General features: G+C 42.0%; 1 protein-coding gene across 1 annotated transcript in view; it reads right to left on the bottom strand.

The window, feature by feature from the left end:
• Positions 1–25,728, bottom strand: part of LOC126336002 (agrin-like) — a 1,245,461-nt gene that overhangs the window by 327,140 nt on the left and 892,593 nt on the right. Inside the window, exon 5 of the mRNA XM_049999480.1 lies at positions 4,513–4,737. Coding sequence (XP_049855437.1) covers positions 4,513–4,737 — 225 coding nt within the window. The remainder of the gene's footprint in view (positions 1–4,512; positions 4,738–25,728) is intronic.

The raw sequence follows: 25,728 nt of genomic DNA on the forward strand, positions 1-25,728 counted from the left end.
ACTTGCAGAATATTCAGATTATAGTACTGACAACTTGAGTGCTCTTGAACACCTGGCATGTGTATTTGAGAAATGAAGTAACAAGGCTTTTGAATGTATCTTCGAATAAAGGAAATCAATTATATTACAGAATCTTTCAGTGCACTTGTACGAAAAATTCTGCATTGTTAAAATCGACGGAGAAACTTCAATATTTCGTTGTACCTATTTGATGCAGTGGGCGAGAGTCAAAATATTAGCTTTCAAATGAGTCTTCAGGGCATTGTAAATAGCATCCAACAGATTACACAAGACCATTAAGGCTGTAGTTTTGAGGACAATGTATAAATATTGGAAAGAATGGCTTTTTGTTTACAAGTAATGTTTGGTCTATAAGTGTTTTTGATGTCCCTGTGCTATTTCTGCGCAAAACCCATTGCAAAATACAATGATTCCTCTTTTTCTTACTAGATTCTTGGTTCAATTCTAATACCATAACCTGGATGTCAATACCACTGTCTGAATAATCTCATCTGGCGCTGGGGTGAAAAACGCGTAACTGTAAGTCTGACATGAGTGTCGAAAGAACAGCACGTGGCGCTCCTCCCGTATCAGCCTTTCTACCATTTTCTGTGGCGTCACTTTAGTTGCATGTGGAAACCTGGCTTTAGACTGTGGCTGTCGTATTTGTTAAGTATATGTCTCACTTTTATCATCATCGATGTATGGGACAAAGTACAGCATATGTGTGTAGTGGGTGGACTTTGTGACGAACCTGTAGCCCCCAACGCATTATTGGAAATTTTGGTAAGTTGCTATGAAGCCAAACTGCTGAGGTCATTGGTCTCTAGGCTTACACACTATTTAATCCAACTTAAACTAACGACAAGACACACACTCATGCCCGCCCGAGGGAGGACTCGAACCTCTAACGGGTGGTGGGGGGCGTGTGGGGCGGGGGGGGGGGGGGGGGGAGGGGAGGGGCAAGGCGCCTCCTCAGGGAGTAATGGCCCCATATTGGGAATTACTGATCTATGTGATGTGTGTGATGTGCCGCTCAGGCAGTCCTATAGCGACTTAAAACGGAGCGCCAGTACAGCTGGCGTCCGATCCATTGAACATCTGCTTCTGCACTGTCGAGTCACGGTAGATGTATCCGTTCTTGAAAATGAATGAAAACTTGTGAACTGAAACAGTGGAATATGACACATTAGGTATTGTCCTCAATTACCTTCTTTAGATCGTACTTAAAATAAATAGTTCTGAACCCGAAGGGTTACCTGTGCGAAGCTTCCTGTAGAAGAATCGAGACGCTTTCTGTGTTCTCGCGCAAACATTATATCCATGTAACTTCCTCTTACTTCACACTAGCATTTCTGCTCTAAACAACTCATTGCCTTCCATATGTAACGTTCAGTCGTCCGTCTGCTCAGTACCATTTCAAATGGTTTTTCTTACTTTAATTGGAGTACAAAGTAAATAGTTTAAAACACTTGAGGATAAAAAGTTCTTTTTCCTTGCTGACGAGCCATATTCAGATCAAAAAATACAGAAAATTGCATATAAAAAGTGAACAATACAAAATATTTTGAATATTTATTGTTTCTTATTTTTTAATTTTTTTTATTGCTTGGTTTGGGGGAGAGGACCAAGCAGTGAGGGCATCGTTCCCATCGAATTAGGGAAGGATAGAAAAGGAAAAAACCTAAAACGGTAAGGCCGGAGGCGGGTTTGAACCGTTGTCCTCCTGAATGGGAGTCCACTGTGATAACCATTGTGCCACCTCGTTCGGTTTAAATTTTTTTATTTATTATTTTGCAAACAGCTGATAATCAGTGTTTATTTACTGCAAATATACTGTTATGAAAACAAATTCTCGCATTTATATAATTTAAATTTATAAAAAATTCAATTTATAAACATCCTTCTCTTACAAGACTCACGACTGTAATAAACTGGATGGTAGCGGCGTCTGGCAATGTTTTCGTGTAGCCATGACGCTACACCTCAGCCAGCTGGCTGACAGCTGTCACAGAGACAAGTCCTTGTTCCTGTTGTGAGTATTTGGAGTGATTTTTTTTTTTGCAGCCACTCATGTGCGATGCAGCTGTCACTGCTGTCGATCGTTTGTACACATATGTGGCAAAATGGGCAGTGTAACAATTTTGATTAGTGATTGTCGTTATCAATTTATACAGCCAACTATGAGTTTTCGTTTTAGGTAAGGTATTTCATATCACTCACCATATAGTTCCGCGTGTTTTTAGTGTGTCACGTTTTAACATTTTTCCCGTTATGACTATATGATTTTTTATTTAACTAGGGTGACTTAGCTCTAATAATATGAAGATGTGTAATAATTGTTACTCACTGGACAAAATTTCAGGTATGTATTACATAATGGGGAAATCCAAATATTAAATGTATTATGTGTTGTTCACTTTTTATATTCCTTTTCCTGTATTTTTAGATCTGAAGATGGCTCGTCAATGAGCCGAAACCGGTAATCAATTAAGAAAATTTGCGATCTTGACGTAGGATTTTTATCCATACATGTTTTAAATCAACAGGTCACTTATCTCTCCACTGACAGTACAAAGAATAGCATAAACAGGTTATTACACGTCGCTTTAAGGGTGTCGAGAAATTTTCTCTTTACATTTGGGTGAAGCTTTTAATTATTACTATTATTACCAAATGCATGTAAAAATAAAAATAGAGGCAGGCATATTTATACATCACTACTTAACGTAGTTCCTACGTAGCACTCTGTTTAATTTATTCAATTTGTTAAGTTCTCCATTGTGCGACACCTGTAATTAAATTCACTTGATTGTTTGAGCGGTGATCTGTTTATTGGTGAGGTCACCTGGTGCATGTCATTCTGACATCCATAGATAGTTCAGCAGTAACCTCATGCCCTATACCCTGTACATATGAATCAGGATGCGAGTGGAGATTTTTAATTAAATGTATTCAAGAATACGTCGTAAATATGGGTGGCTGCTCTGCTGCGAATTGCACTAACCATTCGTAATATGGTTATCATATGTTTAGATTTCCAAGTGACCTCGAACGAAGAAAAAGATACTCTACAAGTTGCCAGAGAGACAGCTGGGAAACAGGAACTGACGCTCAATAATGTACTGTAAGTATATGTTAGTATAAAGTAGTTACAAACATGAAACCTGTTTCCAGAATGAGATTTTCACTCTGCAGCGGATTGTGCGCTGATATGAAACTTCCTGGCAGATTAAAACTGTTTGCCGGGCCGAGACTCGAACTCGGGACCTTTGCCTTTCGCGGGCAAGTGCTTCGCAGGAGAGCTTCTGTAAAGTTTGGAAAGTAGGAGACGAGGTACTGGCAGAAGTAAAGCTGTGAGTACAAGGCGTGATTCGTGCTTGGGTAGCTCTGTTAGTAGAGCACTTGCCCGCGAAAGGCCAAGGTCCCGAGTTCGAGTGTCTGTCCGGCACGCAGTTTTAATCTGCCAGGAAGTTTCATGAAACCAGTTGTTTTCTGTTTCCCTAGTCGACAACTATACTGAAGCAGTTCGTCTCAAAATTTTTCGATTCCTGCGATATTTTTGCAGTTGGCAAAGTGGAGAGAAATATTTTATTGTTACGTATCTGTACGCCGTTATTATGAACATACGTACACAAACTGAATGATACTTAACCATATTTCTTATTTAGGTACCGTAGAACGAGTTATAATTAAGATATTTTTATAGCGGATTTGTCATTTTGAGGGAACCTGCGCAAGTAAGATAAAGTTTTGAAGAATAAATGTTTGAAGAATAAATTTTTGATCACATCTCAACAAGCAACCAATTTTGTGTTTCACTTTCCTGTTAATGATAAAGAAATTTAATTACAGCGTGAATTCCACATACACAAATTTTGGAGTTAGTGTTTCGGCGGAGGGTGGGTGAAGGGTTTACTCAGGCTTCCCAGCTGGGCAGGAACTAATTTAACTTAATGAGCAGAAAATAACAAAATGTTAATTTTGGGTAATGAGCCTATGTGAACATACTTCTGGGATTGAGTTCATGCATGGTACACTTCAAAAGCCTTCATAGTGCCACATTATTAAAATAACTACTTACGATTAAAAAATGAACTCTGCTTTTGTAAGTGCCTATATACCGGCAAAAACTAATAACAGCACAGGTTGTTACTACATAATATCTATATTTGAAGGCATTAGTACCGAACTGTTAACTCATTACATTTAATATTTGCAAACTACCAATCAAGTTCTGAGCCATCATTTCTATAGCTGTGTAACATTATACTTAAATTTTCCTGTTATATGGAAAAGACATTCCAAAATACACGTTAACTGCTGCTCAATAAACTTCATGTATGAAACATCAAATATTTTATAAGAAATACTGGAAAAAAGTTGCGTGAATAGACTGACCACCCACAAAGTAAACACAGTCGATTCCTCAGAGTTGGGGAAAACGTGGCGGACGATTGAGCCTCTTATATAGGCACTCTAGTTGCGGCTGTGACGTCACTGGGGACCCACCTGAGTTGCACTCCCCGCGGTAGATGATGCGCAGCGCCTGTCGACGCAGGCAGGCGTGCCGGTGCATCTCGCACTCGCTGCGGTAGGAGCGGCCGTCAGAGGCGCAAACAGGTGCCTGATGGCCGCCACCGCTGGAACACGTGTCCTCGCAGCGACACGTGGGCCGCCGATCCTCGTCCAGCTGGCACACGCCGCCCGCCTCGCACTCCACTTCCGCGCACGGGTCTGCAAAACAAAACAACGCTACACCTCACACTATCATGCGGCACATTTTCATGGCACTGATCAAAACGTCACGTAAATGAAACAACAAGTTTACTGTTACCAGTCACTGTTTATTTATCTCCACGCACCTCTATCATCATGTGGATATACATTTGTTGGTAAGTGTGTGTGTGTAATTTGGAAATTTGTGGTAAGGACTATGGGATCAAACTGCTGTCATCGCTCCCTAGGCTTACACACTACTTAATCTAACTTAAAGTAACTTACGCTAAGGGCAACGCACACTCCGATGCCCGAGGGAGGACTCGAACCTCCGACGGGGGTGGGGGTGGGGTGGGGGGGGGGGGGAGGAGGGAGGTTGCGTGCGAAATGTGACAAGGCGCCTCAGACCGCGTGGCTACCCCATGTGTGTGTGTGTGTGTGTGTGTGTGTGTGTGTGTGTGTGTGTGTGTGTTTGTGTGTGTGCTGTGTTACGATTTTTTGGAAGAACTTATGGTACTGTCTAGTGGAGAAACCAAACACTATTTCAGAACATAGTTTGGGTTCTTTTTTTAACAAAAAAGTAAACGTGTATCTAACGGAAAAAATAAAATAACTAAAACAGAGTACCTTTAGTGGTCACAGGTTCCTTTCTCTGTTGTAACGCATTACATCTATACTTTCATATTTTTGTAAACAAATTTGGCATCTGGAAACTATTAGGTGCAAGGATCATATAACAGAAGACAAACGTCATCCCAGACTACAAAGAATATAAGCCGTAACAACATTATTACAGAAGAAGTTTTAAAGGATTTTGAGATCTTTGTTTTGAGGTGTGAGCACATGCGTTGGAATAAATATTTCTGGTGGTATATAAGCCCGATTCTGTCAAGTTTACATAAAACTTCATACTTTTTATATAATCAGGTGACGTGATGGAAACTTTAAGGACAATAATTATGTTGACTACAATGGTAAAATTATACATAAATAACAATTTTGGTTGGGATTCACAGAGAGGAATGAAAATCTGAGAGGGAGAGGAAGGAAAAGAGAAAGAGAGCGGGAGAGAGAGGGTGGAAGAAGTGATTGGATTAGAGCAAACTTTCCAAGCAGGGTTTTCTTAACATTATATCTGTTACATGTAATAACTGACTAAAGGTTGGGACAATACATTGGTTAATGATTTAAAATATGCGGACAGGTGTACAGCGCCGACCAGTGTGGCCGAGCGGTTCTGGGCGCCTCAGTCTGAAACCGCGCGACCGCTACGATCGCAGGTTCGAATCCTGCCTCGGGCATGGATGTGTGTGATGTCCTTAGGTTAGTAAGGTTTAAGTAGTTCTAAGTTCTAGGGGACTGATGACCTCAGATATTAAGTCCCATAATGCTCAGAGTCATTTGATAGATGTGTAATTTGTGCCGTTAGTTGATGTACATATAGTTTCAAGCTGACAGGGGGTACCAACTGTTGGCGTGATAGTATATTAGTAAATGAGATCAATCCGTTGTACATTTCGGGGTGTCGTGCTAACATAACTAAATATTTATGGTTGTTTCTCCACTAGACAGTACCATAAGTTCCTCCAAAAATCATAACACGATACGCAAACAAACAAACAAACACACACACACACACACACACGTCATGCTAACAAATATAAATCCACCTGATAACACAGTTTTAAACCTTTGAAACGCGTCGTGGAGACAAATAAACAGCGACTGGTAGCAGTAAGTTGTTGTTTAATTTCATGTCAGTAACAGACACGGTAAAGCCTGACCTAAAATGTTCGCGTTTACCGTCAAATAAATTTGAAATTCCGTGTAGTTGTAATAAAAGTGCAGCTGTTCACAGATGGCCAGCTTGGGCAGCAGTAATTGTATGGCAGCGAAACGAGGTACATACTTTACTGCATCAAAGCGGAAATAATCTATACTGGAAAATAACTTAGTAACAATTTTGGCCACCAGGTGCAAATCTGACGCATTGAATGCAAGCTTTTGCCCGTTCTGCCGTTGTCTCACATCTCGAAGCGTTCGTTAACGATCGGTAACAGCACAACCGTGTAGTGCAAGTTCCATTTATTACTGATTCATACTACATTACCAGGACATTACTGCAAAACTTTCGAATCCGTATGTAAGTAGACGTAAGTGGATGCCATTTCCTGTTACCATGCTCTTGAGCTATACGTACTTGTTAGTTGGGTCTGCCAACTAAGGGTGTCACGAATTCCGTACACGATAAATCAGTTTAATACACCGTTAGTTTATTTCACCATAACGTAGGTGCAACGACGTTACGACGGAATCTGTGGAGAGTGTAGTCTAACATACGGTACTTAAGAACGGCTGCAGCCTTTTCAACGGTTGGAGGGCCGACAATTCGGATGACTGCCTGCTCTGGACAGATCAGTGGGTGACAATTACTCAGGAGGAATTTGTAATCAGGAAAAAACATCAGGCATTCTACACATCCAAGCGTGGAATGTTAGTTTCCTTAATAGTTAGAGAACTTGAAGAGAGGAACGCGTAGGCTGACGGTAGATGTACTCAGGATTAGTGCGTGACTTTCCTTAATAGTTGGAGAGACTGAAGAGAAGAATGCATAGGTTGACGTTAGATGTACTGGTCATTAGTGAAATATGGTGACAGGAACAAAAGGACTTCCGCTAACGTGATTTAAGGTTATCAGTACAATATCTAATAGTGGCTTGCAGCAGCAGGTCCAACAATAAATAAGAAAATAGGAATGAGTGAATGCTGTGAACGGCATAGCGAACGAATCTTCGTAGCTAAGACAGACACGAAGGCACGGCGAACACCACCTGTAGTATATTTGGCTACTAGCTCTGCAGATAATGAAGAGGTTGACAAAAATATTTGTGATGAGATAAATTTTCAATACATCAAACGAGGCGAAAATTAAACCGTTATGGGGGACCCATATGCGATACTGAGAAAGGCAGGAGTGAGTCTAGTAATGAACATGCCTTGGGGGAAAGGAATGAAAGAGAAAGCCACCTGGTACAATTTGTCACAAAGTGCTATTTAATCAAAGTTTGATTTAAGAGGTCTGTATATTTGGAACCACGCAGGGGTAGCATCTGCGATTAGTAACCAAAACTTGGTAGCTACCGTGTTCGACTCCAGCTACTGCTTCAGATTTGAACAAAAATCAGCACCAACAGAGGTCAAAGACTTCCAGCATAGAGAGTCACCCTGTTTGTGCGAACTGCCTTGTCAAAGAGGGCGCAAGATCAGACAGTTCAGGGCAGCCTCTTGTCGTTGGAGTCCGAAGCTACCCCTAAAAGATGGAAGCATCAATAATGATCAGCGACATAGGGAAGTAGAAAGCAGTAGAAAGCACTACATTAAAGACAAATAATGTGTATCCGTAGGACGTTTGGCCCGTAATAATGAACTGTTAATGATCTCACCATTAGCACAAGATTCCAGATCGGTCCCCGGGCGGGACTATCAAGGTGGAGGTGACCATCAGAAAAAGATTCAGTGATCTTTGAAAGGTAACCTTCTATGAGTCGGAGCTTGTAGGATTTGGAAGTGGTAGACATGCTATAAAACTGACATTTAATTCAATTTGCAAAGGCAGATAATAATCTAATAGTCATGGAGGACTGCGGTGCGGTAGTAGCGAAAAGAACTGAAGACAGTTTACGGCAGAATATGGGCTCCACAATCTTCGATGACATTTAAAGCAAGGGCGTCAACATTAGGAATGTAATGGGAACTCCGCTAGTAAGTAGAGAGGAGAGAGGAGGTAGGCGGAAAGAATGTAATGAAGACCTCTGCGAATGGGCGGAATTGTCGACTTGATAGAGGAAAAATTGGGAGTAGATACTGTAGCCTTAGTGGAACCAGTATTACAGTCAGAATTTAACAGACATTTTAAGACATGCGATCAGATAAGGCAAAAGGGATAGATAAATGCCCTAGGAATTTCTGAAATCATTGGGAATGCGGGAACAAATCGACTGTTCAAGTTATTTCTCAGAGGTGTTTGGCTCTCTTCAGTCTCCTATATTTTCAAACTTCTTCGTCTGAGTTCCCCTTCTTCTGGCTCTGGTGCTCTGGATGTAGCCAGTGATGAATGACCTGTTCGCGTCAGTTTTGAAAGCTTGTGAGGCAGAACGCAGTGTCTCTCACGTATCCGAACATGTTCTGAGCTTACTGCAGCTGCGAACTGAAGGCTATATCCGGGTGCACGGTGGGAACTTCAGACGTATTGTGTGAAATGTTTATAATTAACTATAAAACAGCGCAGATAACACGTTCTCTGAAAAATTTACGTACTATGGACGACAGTCACGAACTCGGAAAATAATTTGTCCTAGACTGACTTGAAAAACTCTATACTTTTCTTATTTTTTAAGGGGAAGAATGCGTTCCACGAATGTTGTTCTTTGGTTTTGATCTATCTCGAATGTGACAGCATTGTGAGTGCTCTATGTTTGCCCCAAAATCACAACTTTTAATGCAGATAGTTTTAAGTTTTATCACGAAGTATCTTGCAATATAGTTACAAGCTTCACCTCTTTCGCTAGTAGAGTGACAGGAGACCAACTAGAGTATATTTCGGACAAAAGAACTGTAAGTGAAGCTGGAAGCAACTGTCACGTATATGAGTTTGTCGCGCATATGAGTTTAATGTAAGCAAATCATAGGTTCAAGTTTAATGAGTGAACTTTTCCAGAAATACGCTCTTGAAGCTGCTTAATACACTCCTGGAAATTGAAATAAGAACACCGTGAATTCATTGTCCCAGGAAGGGGAAACTTTATTGACACATTCCTGGGGTCAGATACATCACATGATCACACTGACAGAACCACAGGCACATAGACACAGGCAACAGAGCATGCACAATGTCGGCACTAGTACAGTGTATATCCACCTTTTGCAGCAATGCAGGCTGCTATTCTCCTATGGAGACGATCGTAGAGATGCTGAACGTAGTCCTGTGGAACGGCTTGCCATACCATTTCCACCTGGCGCCTCAGTTGGACCAGCATTCGTGCTGGACGTGCAGACCGCGTGAGACGACGCTTCATCCAGTCCCAAACATGCTCAATGGGGGACAGATCCAGAGATCTTGCTGGCCAGGGTAGTTGACTTACACCTTCTAGAGCACGTTGGGTGGCATGGGATTGTCCTGTTGGAACAGCAAGTTCCCTGGCCGGTCTAGGAATGGTAGAACGATGGGTTCGATGACTGTTTGGATGTACCGTGCACTATTCACTGTCCCCTCGACGAATCACCATAGGTGTACGTCCAGTGTAGGAGATCGCTCCCCACACCATGATGCCGGGTGTTGGCCCTGTGTGCATCGGTCGTATGCAGTCCTGATTGTGCCGCTCACCTGCACGGTGCCAAACACGCATACGACCATCATTGGCACCAAGGCAGAAGCGACTCTCATCGCTGAAGACGACACGTCTCCATTCGTCCCTCCATTCACGCCTGTCACGACACCACTGAAGGCGGGCTGCACGATGTTGGGGCGTGAGCGGAAGACGGCCTAACGGTGTGCGGGACCGTAGCCCAGCTTCATGGAGACGGTTGCGAATGGTCCTCGCGATAACCCAGGAGCAACAGTGTCCCTAATTTGCTGGGAAGTGGCGGTGCGGTCCCCTACGGCACTGCGTAGGATCCTACGGTCTCGGCGTGCATCCGTGCATCGCTGCGGTCCGGTCCCAGGTCGACGGGCACGTGCACCTTCCGCTGACCACTGGCGACAACATCGATGTACTGTGGAGACCTCACGCCCCACGTGTTGAGCAATTCGGCGGTACGTCCACCCGGCCTCCCGCATGCCCACTATACGCCCTCGCTCAAAGTCCGTCAACTGCACATACGGTTCACGTCCACGCTGTCGCGGCATGCTACCAGTGTTAAAGACTGCGATGGAGCTCCGTATGCCACGGCAAACTGGCTGACACTGACGGCGGCGGTGCACAAATGCTGCGCAGCTAGCGCCATTCGACGGCCAACACCGCGGTTCCTGGTGTGTCCGCTGTGCCGTGCGTATAATCGTTGCTTGTACAGCCCTCTCGCAGTGTCCGGAGCAAGTATGGTGGGTCTGACACACCGGTGTCAATGTGTTCTTTTTTCCATTTCCAGGAGTGTAGATAGCTGTTATGCGTTGTATGGTGCCAAAGATAGAATGCCAGGAGCATGTTTAGTAAAGTACCAACACGTTATCTGCACTGCTAACGAACAGCTACGTTGTGTAAGATCGGTAAATTAGGCGTTAACACCAGTCTGTTTGGCTTCTTTTTCTTAGTATTTGGTTTACTTACCATAGTGTCCTGCGAAACAATCAGAACTGGTTAGAGCAAGGAGGTATGACACTGAAAGCGGCCGCAAGCAATATTATAATGTTGTATAAGTACTTGTTCTTCTGCCTATCCTTTAATGGATATTGGAGACAAGCGATGCATCTTTATTCTATGAACTGCAGTATTTAGTAATAGATCAGCATTTGTTATTCATGCCCACTGCTTTATATTATTTAACCAGGATATTCTTCTTTGCACTTTTCTTCTTTTATCTACTTGGTGTCCTAGGCACGAAGTTTTCTTTTTTCTTTTGCATGTTGTTAACATTTCTCACTCTTTGTGTCTTGATCACAGTACTTCGGTGTTAGTTATTCTTTCTGCCCAAAGTATTTTAAGCATTCTGTGGTAAATCCACTTTTCAAGGACTTCGATCTTCTTCGTTGTTGGCGTATTTAGTGTCAATTCTTCAGAAACGTAGAGAAGTACAGACCAGATGCAGCACCTTAGAAATCGAACCACTGCAAGATTCCCAGAGATATGAAATATCTCAGACTGACGCTAGCAATTAACGGAAATGGGCCACCGTTTAACAACGTAATTCAGAAAGTGAAAGTAATTCAGACAGTGAACGGAAATGATTGTATAACACATTATCAAACTATAATATTTGCCAAAGAAAAATAATCGCATTTTCTCAGCAGTAACTTAAGCTTATTTTTAAATATCGATGGAATAAAATAAACTCTCTCATGACGGCCATTGAAAGACGATACCGATAGTAATACGTTGTGAAGTAAGCAGAGCACGAGAATTAAACAGATGACATAACTGCAGGTGATATTAGCTAGAAATGGTAGTAATTACTGTTAGGAATTCATTTTCGATTTATAAAAATTAAATAAATGTGAAAGTTGCGTTGAAAATAAAAATTTGCTAAATGTAAATTACACCTGGGTCCACATCACTTTCTCTGAAATGTATTCATATGAAACATTATCCGTTGTTACGTTTGGAAATCACAGCCAGGAATAGCCAGACATAGCGGCAATTACGAATCAATTGTCGAACGTTAACTCTGTCGTATAACGGAATGTCCACTGTCGTCAAAGCCTGAGATAAGGTCTGCTTGCTACAAAATCCCTCTGGTGAGCGCTTGATGCTCGAGGTATTAAGTGTTACGAGCGAACCGATCCCGTCGCTACTGAATGGCGCTGCCGATGTTAGAAACTGTAAGGAAAAATATTAATTAATCAGGGTGATTACCGCACGCGTCAGCATTAGCATCTCAGGATGAAACGGTTGAAAGGAACGTTAATTGGACGTGCAAATTAGCTTTTGGCCTTTGCGATAACAATGCGCGTGATTACGCTTTCAGCCAATCTGCATTCTAATTAAAACCTATCCATTAGCACAAATGTGGCAGTCCCGCCGTCCCCTCCGCGATTTGCATGTGATCCCGCCAGATGGCGTGCGTGTACGCCCATCCGTCACACATGCGCTCTCTCTCTTTGTTCTGCGAGAGCACAAGGAAATTACGAGCGAACAGCCCAGGCGTATAGCTGTTCTCATCTAGGCTCGCAATCCAGCTGCAGGGATCTTTACAGCGTTGCCATGTCTGAAGTAGGTCACAAAATCGTAACTTTTGTTTTTTTGCGTTGCAAAATTGAACGAAATGTCAGCCGATAATCTGATATATGGAGCTCCGGGCTTATTTCACCACTTTATTTGTGCAATATCTGTCGGCAAACAAGGCACGTCCCAGATGAATAGAGGATTAGCGTCATTGCTAAACTACCGAAGAAAGGAAATCTGACAGAATATACAATTTCTGCTGATCCTTAGTGGATAAGGGACAGTGGCAGGTCTAATATTTACCAAAGAAAAGTCGCCAAACAGCCGTATGTTTTGAGAATTTATTTTATTTACGGGAGCAGTTTCGGCATCTCATGAATGCCATCCCAGGTCCCTATACACCCCACGTATAGACCGATACATCGTTACTTGCATAACTGGAGCCTTTAGTATACGGATTCTGAGAATTGGTTTTTGGAATATCTACTTCGAAGACTGGTGTTGCTATGCAAGTATTCATATATCTGATTGTCTATGCATAGAGAGCATGGAATTAACGAAATACAGATACTGAAGATTCTAATTTTGTGCAAGTATCCGGTAAATTTGATTGTCTGTACGTGGAGTGCATTAATGAGGTGCCAAAACTGGTCGTCTAAATAAAATAAATTCTGAAAATATACGGCGATTTTTCTTTGGTGAATGTACAATTATCAATCTACCAGGCAAAGTCTTTTGCCATGTTGTTCTAAAAATTTATTTATTTATTTATTGTATTTTTTGCATGGAGACACCAACTAGTGTCTTTTGCAAACGCCATAGCATTTTTTTACAAGTTTAGTACAGTCATATATACATATGTGATTACATATACACGATACAAATGTTCCATTGTACCTAATAAGGCACAATATTGGGTGTTACAACGTACCTATCACAAATATTCAGATTTTACACAACTATATATATACAGTAATTTATTTTAGTTTAATATTAATATTCACTTAAAGAATATAAACACTTGTCAATCAAGAAATATTTCAGTTTGACTTTGAATAAGTTCCCTTTGTGGCACCTTATAGAGGTCGGTAATCTGTTGTATCATATTTGACCACTAATGTTTTAATTTTGTTCTTTGTCTGTAGTAGTAGTCTTGTATTATAGGCATGCAAATCAGAGCACTTTGTTGCTTTGTTTTGACGTGTCACAAAAAATATAATTAATTTGTAAAGATACAGTGAGTAGACTGTGAGGTATATATGATGAACAAAGATTTCCCTGCATGCATGTCTGTACCCTGATCCATGGATAATTCTGATTGCTTTTTGATGTAGGGTTAATATTCTGTTCATAAGTATGTTGGCAGCACAACCCCATATCTCTATCCAGTAATTAATCTGTGCAAAAATGATTCCATAATAAATTGTTTTTAATGTCTGATGCGGGACTACTTTTGATAACTGGCTGATTACATGTAATGAATTGCTGATTTTACTGCATAAAAATTTGATATAGTTTACCCATCTTAGATTTTCATCTTGGTGAATACCTAGAAATATGCAGCCTTCTGTGTCCACTACTTCAATTCCACCTATGTTACTGATAGAGGTTTGGTGTGAGTTTATAAGTTTAAATGGCAATAACTGAGATTTACTGATATTAACTTACAAACCATGATCTTGGAAATAAGTACTTATTTGACGTAGTCCCTCAGTTGCTACCAACGTTAACTCATCATTTTGTTTACCAAGAAATAACAGTGAGGTATCGTCTGCACAGGTTACCAATTGGGAGTTGAAAGGTTGCTCTATATCATTTATGTACACTAGGAAAAGGAAACGGCCCAAAATTGAGCCCTTTGGTACACCTTGTGTGACTGTCTCATATTTGGACTGGAGGTTAATGATCTGATTATTGATTTTGTAAGTCAGCTTTGTACATTGCTTGCGGTTAAATAAATATGTAGCCAGCAATTGCATGGATGCAGCATTTACATTGTATGACTCAAGTTTACTTAAAAGTAACTCATGGTTTACCAAGTCAAAGGCTTTAGATTGATGTGAATTTAAAGTGAAAAAAAAAATCGAAATCCCTAAACAACTTAGTTCAGCCACATTTGCGTTTAGAATCAGTAAGTTGACAAACTTTTATTCAGTAATGCTGTATGGAATAATGTAACCCATCTTTAGGAACGAAAGTCTTCACTGCGCAAAAATGTGCTGTGAGAGTAATATATGATGATCACTCATGACCATTTTGTAGACATCTGTTTAAGGAGTTTGGCATTTTGACTACTGCTTCACATTATAGTTATTCCCTCATGAAGGGATTCTTGTAATCCGTAGAAGATTATGGTTAGGAATTAGTAATACAGATCTGTACATCAGTTTTCTTTTTGCGTAAGAAAAGAAGCGTTAGAAATGTTCAGAATGTAACCGTAAGTAAAAAATAATTTGTGGCATGAATGAATAATGACTCGTTCCACATGATTACGATCTATTATGCAAAATGATCCCTGGAATATGTTATTAACTTACTTACTTCAGTCCATGGATATGAACCGGGAGGAAGCTGAGAAGAGGACAGCTAATCGAGTTCGTTGGAGGAAACTTGTGACCCGAAATGCTGCTTACAAGTGAACCTACCCAAGAGATTCTCTTCAATTTTGATTAAAAAAAACAACAACAACAACCGGGTATACTTTAAAGGGTGCAACATTCCTTACGCCGGAGGGCAGAGGGGTGTATTGATATGAGCGGACGTCACTTTGAACACCTTCTGTAAACACGTGTTCATCGCAGAAGGTATTCATTTCTGGACCCATGTTTATTGGATATTCAGTCAAAATTATTGAGCAGAGTGGTTCTGGCATTCTAAAATCAATAATCACAATGAACATTTACGTCCGCAGGCATTACACAAAATTATGTAATCGATTCGTATATGCAAATGTAGATTACATATCCTATTGCTCTAATCAATTCGTTTTGAGGTGAATTTTGCCCAGTTGGACTGGCGACGACATTATTTCAGTATTTTCATTGTTGATTTCCGGCAATCAAATTATTTAGCAAGTATAAATATGTTGTTCCGTGGAAGATCAGGAACAACTTAAATTATTTTATTCTGGTATTTTATTATGGTAGCGTGTTGGCCTATCTTCGAATGAAATACAACAGCAATTCTTCTTGGCACGAGTTCGACAAGTACATAGTGGGTCTCCGTGCGTGTGCGTTGACGTAACGCAGTCACCGAAAATTATGGGCTAGTCGTTTCTAGGTTCTTATCTGACAAACGATAGTGCCTTATATCTGTTCCTTCGGCATCTGATAAGGCGACTTTGATGGCCAAGACGTCAAGGTGAGTAAGTTATCATGTTCATAATGTTATTCAGCCCACAGTAGCACGATTGTGGTCTTGTGGCACGGACAGTTATCTTGCTGGAAGATGCGACTGCCGCAGAGAAGACATGTACCGTTAAGGAAAGCAGGTGGTTCAGGATAATGTTCACGTACTCCACAAAGCAAAGGTGGAAACATTAAGAGTGCGTTGGGGTTACGCTTTTAAATGCACTGGAGAGGGCGAATGAGTACATTGTAGGCCTCTATGAGGAGGAATATTTGTCTGATGAGGTGATAGAAGTATAAACAGGAGTCGATATATAAGAAATAGGGGATCCAGTACTAGGATGATAATTTAAAAGAACTTCGGAAGACTTAAGATCTAATAAGGCAGAAAGGGTAGATAACATTCCACCAGAATTTCGCCGGCCGCTGTGACAGAGCAGTTCTAGGCGCTTCAGTCCGGAACCGCGCTGCTGCTACAGTCGCAGATTGGAATCCTGCCTCGGGCATGGAAGTGTGTGATGTCCTTAGGTCAGTTAGGTTTAAGTAATTGTAAGTCTAGGCGACTGATGCCCTCAGATGTTAAGTCCCATAGTGCTTAGAACCATTTTGAACCAGAATTCCTAAAACCGTTGGTGTAAGTGGCAACAAAACGACTATTCACCATGGTGTGTAGAAGGTATGAGACCATCAAACATTCGGAGAAACATCATTCACACAATTCCAAAGATTAAAAGAGCAGATAAGTGCGAGAATTATCGCACAGTAAGTTTAATAGCCGCCAATAATAAAATATACAGAAGAGAATATGTATTGAGAGTAAATCGAAGAAAGAGGAAAGTAAAGAGGAGCAGTAGAAATGAGAACAGCGAGAAACTTAACATCAGGGGTGGTGATCAAGTTAAGGTTTTCTGCTACATAAGCAGCAAAATAACCTATGATGGACCCAGCAAGGAGGACATTTAAAGTAGCTTAGCAATGGAAAAACGGGCATTCCTGGCCAAGAGAAGTCTTAGAATGAAGGCTTTCACGACCGGATGACAACGCTGCTGGTAAACCTTTCGGTATGTGAGGTCATGGTCCAAGAAACTCTTCTGCTCTTCCTGACCTTTCGTCCAGGACTGCCCTGTACATTTTCGAAGGCGCTCCTCCGCTGAGTCTTGCCGACTGACTGGTCTGACGTCAGAGAGCGACGTATATACTGTAGGAAAGGGGCCGTGGTCGAAGTAACACGTGATGAGCAGAGATAATCCTTGTTAAAGATAAAACTTAACTATCGATTGTCTTCTTGTCAAAGATAAAATTGCCTAGCGATTCTGCAGAGCTACTGTGCATATGAAGCTAAGTTTCATTGCCTCCTCTTCTCTATTAAAATTATCCCGCTGCTTATAAGTTTCAATGGTTCCTCTACAAAGCCTTGGATAATAATTCGACGTTGTAGATAAAATTTCTGTTTCAGAACACTTAATTGTTTCCTGACTGAAGAGCATGCTCTGCTACAGCTGATTTACCTATTTTTCTTGGTCGGCAAAGACTTTTGTGCTCTTTTAGCCGTGTATTTATAACCACAACGACGGAAAAATACAGTTTCTCTCTCTTTTATTAAAAAAGTAACGGATCAGATCAGTAAGATTTTACAGACCAGTCTTTAGACCAACAAAGAAAATACGTCAAGTACTCCGTACTGTGAAGGATAAACGCCCTCCTCTGTCGACATGCAGCGTATACAAAATTCCGTGTACATGTGGTAAAGTTTATATTGGAACTACCAAGAGTAGCGTAAATACACGGGGTCAAAGAATTTGCGTAAAATTTTCCTTGAGAAAAGAAACAAAGTTAAGCTCAGCATTCTCAGTGCTGAATGTGGTATTTGACGAATCCATTATGAGTAAGAAAAGACTTTACGACAGCTGTAAACGTTTCAAGGAAGATGGAGAAGACGTTGAAGACGACGACCACCCTAGACACCATAGCATATCAACTGCAAATGACGGGGTAGAAGAAAAAAAAGTGTTATGGGAAAATCGCCGAATCACCTCTAGAAAGATTGTTGACGATGTTGGCAAATCCTTTGGCTCACGCCAAGCAATATTGCCGATGTTCTGGGCTTAAAACGTGTAGCAACAGTGTGTTTCGAATCTGAATTTCGACCAAAATCGACGTCATGCAAACATCGTTCAGGAATGGCTGAATGAAGTCGATGATGCAGACCTTCTAAAAAGGTTACAGCGGGTGACGAAACATGAGTACAAGGTATGATTTGGAAACCAAGGCCTAATCGTCCCAATGGAAACTACCTGAAGTGAAAAAAAATCGACAACTTCGTTCACATGTGAAGGTTTTTCTCAATGTTTTCTTCGATTACAATCGGATAGCTCAATTGTAGCGCAAACCACTCTTGGAAATTGCATCACGATAATGCTCTCGCTCACACCTCAGTGCTTCTTCCTGATTGTTTGGCAAAAAATCAAACTTTTATCTTGCCTAAGCCAGCGTATTTGCCGGACATGACCTCTGCGACTTCTTTCTATTCCCGTAGCTGAACAGAAACATGAAACGACGTACTTTTGCCACCAATGATGAGATAAAAACAGAATCGCTGAAGGAGCTGAACGCCATAACTAAAAGTGAGTTCCAGAAGTGCTTCCAAGACTGGACAAAGCGCTGGAACAAGTGTGCTGTGTGCTATGTCTGTGGGGGGGGGGGGGGGGGGGGGGGAATTACTTTAAAGGGGACAAAGTTGATGTTGATGAACAAAATAAAGATACTTTAAGAAAAACAAAAATTACCATTGCTTTTTGATCACACTTCGTATATTACTCTAGTGGGAATATAGAGACAAATATAGAGATTGAAAGTTGCCTGTCGAACGGCACTTTCAGTTTTTTGATGATGTTCTTTCATTAACTTGCAAATTTATGTTTGCTGATACTGTACAGAGATGCTTGTGTAACCAGAGCGAGATAAACGGTAAAGGTCTCTGAGTTGTCTCTCTGAGATGTTAGGCGGAAGGTTGTCGGTTTCTGGGTGATGAGCAAACCATCTTGCAGTTGATTTGGAGGCTGTGCTTCGGAATAGATTTGAAACACACCTTTTGTCGCTTGTGCTTATTATTGGTAGGCAATTTGGCTGGAGTTAGAAGCTGCATCAGCGATTCTGCAGTATTAGTGAGAAAGGTTCATTTATTGGGATTATTCTAAGTGGTTCCTTGCATGTAAGATTTTCTGTTAGATAATTCGAATCTTGTTCGTATCCCAGAGCTCCTTCCACCAACTTCGTGTCCTAAACTTGCTATGAATTGCGGAAATGAGCCGGTATATATGCGTAAGGTTTTACAGAAGCTTGGCTTCTTTGTGAGGCTGGTAACAGAATCCTAAGTATTATGCAGCCAGTTCAGTCACTTTTCCCTACAATTTAGTTTATTCTATGCTATTCTGGAAATCGTTGATATAACTGAATTTATATAGACGCTACTGTATGCAACTCAGGTTGCACATGTCCTTCAGACGACAAATAGTTTGTGTATAAGACTTTTTGTTCAAGGTCCGATACGTCGAGAAATGGAAACCAAAGTAAAAAATAAAAATGTTTCATTTACAACATTTAGCTACATATTACAGCTATTTCTCTACGTATTCGCCGTTCCGACTTAGACATTTGTTGTAGTGTTGTATAAATTTTGCAAAACCATCGTCACAGAAGACAGCCGCCTGTGATTTCCTCCAATTCTCTGCGCTGGTCCACAGTTTGTTGTCTGTACCAAAATGCTGCCTCATAACAAGCGGTTCATGTGAGGATAGAGATGAAAATCAGACGGAGTCATATCTGGAATTGGTTATCAAACACATTCCTATCGAAAGCGCTGCAGGAGTGTCTTTCTTGAAGACACAGACAGCTCCCTCACCATTGTCGCACTTTACTGTCAGGCATGACAGTTACGTTATGTGGGCTGCATGAAATCAGGAGGAAACCCTAGTCAATGACAGTACACTCTTCAACACACTTCACACTTGCTGGGAAACTCTACAGAGTTATTCTATATGATCCAGGTAGTTCCAAGTGACTGCAAAATAATGTTTATAATGACGCAAGGTTTTATACGTTTGCTTACAGAGTTTAATGGGTACGAATCTGGATATTTTTTTTTGTCTGGTACCTTAATATGTACACGAATCAGTGTTGTTTGTTTCTTCTCGGAAGCGAACAGTCTTCTCACAAACACGTCACAAACTTTATGGCCTGATGTTTTATGCACGGTCGTAGCGGCACCACGTAGTGGACTATGCCTGTCAGTATAAACTAGCCACACGCAACATCTGACCTATTGCCCAGGCGAAAGTAAGCATTGATGGTTTACTCTTACCACATGCAGGTTCTAGCCAACATAAATACAAACTTCTTATAGCAGCTAAACTAGTCACAAAATGACGTCAGTTGCAACGTAAATTTTTTTCAGTGCACCGTCCTGAATCACCAACAGATGTATCAGTGCTTATACCCGTTACATCCTCTATACTGAAATAGCAAATCAAGGAATTTAATTTATTACAATGAACTCCAGCAACATTGCATCCAGGCCAACAGATAAGCCATTTTGCGTAGTTTCTGCTGCCACTGAAAGAGGACAGTATAATTTCACTTGTCAACACGGTGAGGCTCCACTGCCCTTCCACAAATCTACTATGACAATCAATTGGTTGCGTATCAGTCAACAATCTCTATTTACTGGGATGGCCCTCATTTTCTCCAAGCCTGACACCACGCAATTTGTACCTGTGGGATTACATAAGAGATACTGTTTTCACATCTCCATTTCCACAGAGCAATGCCGACTTACGATGACGTGGCTGACATCGATGCGAACACTTTAGGGCGTGCGTGAACCGAGCTGTGCTATAGGCTGGACGTGTGCCTTGTGAATAACGGTTCACAAATTGAAAATTTGTTATATGGCGTAAAAGACTTGTTTGGTTGCTGTCTCCATACATACTGTTCTTTCCCGTGCATTATATAATCATATAGTACATAATCTCAATATAAACATTTTTTGCTATCCCTTGAAAGTTTCTAGGTCTTCTAAATAACCATGAATCGTCTTAGGCATCTTTGGACGCTCACTTTACGCTCAGAAATCAAAAGTACGCTGGGCATATTACAAAGAATGCGCAATACATCTGCCCAAAGTCTCATCGGATTTTCAATGTGGTTTCAACTTCGCGGCCGATCGTACCTTGAAAAAAATTGACCATGTACTCTGCTCACTTTATTTGGAACCAATTACATAATCTAACTGCAGATGCTGTTTCTCATCTCCATTTGGTTGCCTCATGTGCTAAATACGACGTGCTTTCAATAAGTAAAGCAACACTTTTTTCTCCCCATATTCGGTTGAAAAACGCTGAATTTGGTGTGTGACATCGTGGAATATTCTCCCTTCAGCCTCTCTAGTCTGAGGTTCCGATAGGTAGTGGGTCTATACGTCCCCTACAAAATGGCGTCTGTAGCAGGGTTACGTTCCAAGCAGATAGCTGTCATTGAGTTTCTCTTGGTGGATAACCAGAGCATCGCAGATTTTCATAGATGCATGCAGAATGTCTACGGAGACCTGCCAGTCAACAAAATCAAGATGAGTCGCTGGGCAAGTAGTTTGTCATCATCGCAACAAGGTCACGCTTCCTGTCTGAGCTCACAAGTCCCGGCCGTCACAGCTGTGATTCCTGCAGAGTTGGAACGTGCGGACACTCTTATTCGGGGTGATCGACGGATCACAATCAAACGTCTCTCTGTTGGTAGTGCTGACACACTCGTCCACCAGTTGGGTACTCACAGGTGTGCACCCGCTGGGTTCCTCGCCGCCTAACAGAAGACCATAAATAAAGAGCAACGAAGGGCCAACTGCATCAAACTGCTGGTGCGTTATGAAGCTGATGGTGATAATTTTTTATGAGAGGTCGTCAGAAGCGATTAAATATGGTTTCATCACTACGAACCGGCATCAAAACGGCAATACATGGAATCGCGCCACACCACCTCTCCTCCTAACAAAAAGTTCAAAGACGCATTCTCAGCCAGTCAAGTCATTCTTCTGGGAATCTGAAGTGGTTATTCTGTTTGTTGTCATACCTCATTCTGGAACGATCAACTCGGGAATGTACTGTGCTAACTTTAGGAAACAGAAGAGAGGACTCCAACGTGTTCGATACCACAAAACTGCAAAGGAAGCTCTTCTCAGCCGGCCGCTGTGGTCGAGCGGTTGTAGGCGCTTCAGTCTGGAACCACGCGACCTCTACGGTCGCAGGTTCGAATCCAGTCTCCGGCATGGATGTGTGTTATTTCCTTAAGTTAGCTAGGTTTAAGTAGTTCTAAATTTTAGGGGACCGATGACCTCAGATGTTAAGTCCCCTAGTGCTCAGAGCCATTTGAATCATTTGAACCTCTTCTCCGTGACAACGGAAGGCCTAACACAAGTCTGCGCACATGAGATGAGCTCACAAAACTTTATTAGACTGTTCTTTCCTATGCATCCTACGTCCTTGATCTCGAACCTTCGGATTTCCATCTGTTTGGCCCATGGCAGGATGCACTCAGCGGGAAGGAGTACGTGGATGATGGGGAGTTTACTGATGCAGCAAGACTTTGTCTCCGACGTCGACCAGTACATGATGATGATGATGATGATGATGTTCGGGTTGTGGGGCGCCCAACTGCGCGGTTATCAGCGCCCGTACAAATTCCGAACCTTTGCACAGCTCAGTCTCGCCACTTTCATGATGATGATGATGATGAAATGATGAGGACAACACAAACACCCAGTCATCTTGAGGCAGGTGAAAATCCCTGACCCCGCCGGGAATCGAACCCGGGATCCCGCGCTCGGGAAGCGAGAACGCGACCGCGAGACCAGAAGCTGCGGAATCGACCAGTACAGCGGTACCATGCGGCCACAGAGGCCGTTCAAGTAGAATAGCGTAAGGCCGTAGCACTGAGCGGGGAAGTAAGGTTTTGTAGCCAAAAGAGTGGAGAATAGTATGTAATCCTCAATAAAAGCAACCTGCTTTCAGAAAAATGTGTTGTATTACTTACTGAACGCCCTTGGTATTTAAGTAAGTAACGGCATAGCATTTTGCAAGGACGAGTTACCTTCGTTTCAACCAACTGCTGAACCTGATACAATCTACCAAGAGTTCAATACCTCAGCTGGCTTCCACTGGTTATAACAATACTTACAACATTCGCAGATGTAGGAATTTCAGTGTATTTGTTCACGGAGCACAGGGTAAATTACATAGTATTACCTCGATGTGCATAACATTACCTCGTAGGCGGAATCAATATATACCAATGGAAAAAATAGGAGCACCTAATAATAATTAATATAGAGCAATGACATTCCGAGAATACATTTGTATAAGTAATGTATGTAAGTGATTAACATTGCAAGATCACAGGTTAATGAAAGCGCGAGATAACCCATTGTCAATGTGAAATGATGGGACATTAATAACCGGTTTGACTGCCAGAATGTTGAATGACAGCATGCAAAATTGCACACAATGAGTTCTACAGGTTCCCGATGTCAACTTGTGGAATAAAGTTCTATGCCTGTAGCACTTGGTCGATCAGTACAGGGATTGTTAATGCTGGTCCACCGTTGATGTCCTATATGTCCTCGATTGGAGGCAGATCTGGTGATCGAGCAGGCCAAGGCAACATGCTGACGCTCTGTAGAGCATGATAGGTTACAACAGTGGTGTGAAGCGAGAGTTGCCCCCTGGAATGCTATTCATGAATGGCAGGCGAATCACCAGATTGACAGACAAACGTACAGTCACGGTGCGTAGCATAACGACGATAATGCTCCTGCTGTCATAGGAAATCGCATCTCAGACAATAACTCCAGTGTGTGTATGCTCTGAACTGACCTCCTCCTAAACAACATAAGGCCATCACTGGTAATGAGGCAGAACAAGCTTTCTTCTGCACGTCTTCCTGCAATTCTCTACAATTTTCTAACTTTTTCGCTTCTCTGTATACGTCGATATCATCGGCGAGGAACCTAATGGAATATCCCGTATTGTCCACTAAGTCATTTATATACACTGAGTTCTAGAAATGTTACGACCATGTTGTCTACTAAGTCACTTAGAGGGTGTTTCAAAAATGACCGGTATATTTGAAACGGCAATACAAACTAAACGAGCAGCGATAGAAATACACCGTTTGTTGCAATATGCTTGGGATAACAGTACATTTTCAGGCGGACAAACTTTCGAAATTACAGTAGTTACAATTGTCAACAACAGATGGCGCTGCGGTCTGGGAAACTCTATAGTACGATATTTTCCACATATCCACCATGCGTAGCAATAATATGGCGTAGTCTCTGAATGAAATTACCCGAAACCTTTGACAGCTTGTCTGGCGGAATGGCTTCACATGCAGATGAGATGTACTGCTTCAGCTGTTCAATTGTTTCTACATTCTGGCGGTACACCTGGTCTTTCAAGTGTCCCCACAGAAAGAAGTCACAGGGGTTCATGTCTGGCGAATAGGGAGGCCAATCCATGCCGCCTCCTGTATGTTTCGGGTAGCCCAAAGCAATCACACTATCATCGAAATATTCATTCAGGAAATTAAAGATGTCGACCGTGCGATGTGGCCGGGCACCATCTTGCATAAACCACGAGGTGTTCGCAGTGTCGTCTAAGGCAGTTTGTACCACCACAAATTCACGAAGAATGTCCAGATAGCGTGATGCAGTAATCGTTTCGGATCTGAAAAATGGGCCAATGATTCCTTTGGAAGAAATGTCGGCCCAGACCAGTACTTTTTGAGGATGCAGGGACCATGGGACTGCAAAATGGGGCTTTTCGGTTCCTCATATGCGCCAGTTCTGTTTATTGACGAAGCTGTCCAGGTAAAAATAAGCTTCGTCAGTAAACCAAATGCTGCCTACATGCATATCGCCGTCATCAATCCTGTCCACTATATCGTTACCGAATGTCTCTCGTGCAGCAATGGTAGCGGCGCTGAGGGGTTGCCGCGTTTGAATTTTGTATGGATAGAGGTGAAAACTCTGGCGCATGAGACGATACTTGGACGTTGGCGTCATTCGGACCGCAGCTGCAACACGGCGAACGGAAACCCGAGGCCGCTGTTGGATCACCTGCTGTACTAGCTGCGCGTTGCCCTCTGTGGTTGCCGTACGCAGTCGCCCTACCTTTCCAGCACGTTCATCCGTCACGTTCCCAGTCCGTTGAAATTTTTCAAACAGAACCTTTATTGTATCGCTTTTCGATCCTTTGGTTACATTAAACCTCCGTGGAAAACTTCGTCATGTTGCAACAACACTGTGTTCTAGGCGGTGGAATTCCAACACCAGAAAAATCCTCTGTTCTAAGGAATAAACCATGTTGTCCACAGCACACTTGAATGTTGTGAACAGCACACGCTTACAGCAGAAAGACGACGTACAGAATGGCGCACCCACAGACTGCGTTGTCTTCTATATCTTTCACATCACTTGCAGCGCCATCTGTCGTTGAAAATTGTAACTACTGTAATTTCGAAAATTTGTCCGCCTGAAAATGTACTGTTGTCCCAAGCATATTGCAACAAACGGTGTATTTCTATCGCTGCTCGTTTAGTTTTTATTGCCGTTTCAAATATACCGGTCATCTTTGAAGCACCCTGTATATACACAGAGTCCCAGTAATGTTACTCAAAGTTCGAGGGGCTATAGACGGTGTCCTGAGGGAGAAACAGAGGATAGGAAACGTCATCCAAGCGCT

The sequence above is a fragment of the Schistocerca gregaria genome, chromosome 2 (assembly GCF_023897955.1).
Source record: "Schistocerca gregaria isolate iqSchGreg1 chromosome 2, iqSchGreg1.2, whole genome shotgun sequence".
Classification (NCBI taxonomy): Eukaryota; Metazoa; Arthropoda; class Insecta; order Orthoptera; family Acrididae; genus Schistocerca; species Schistocerca gregaria.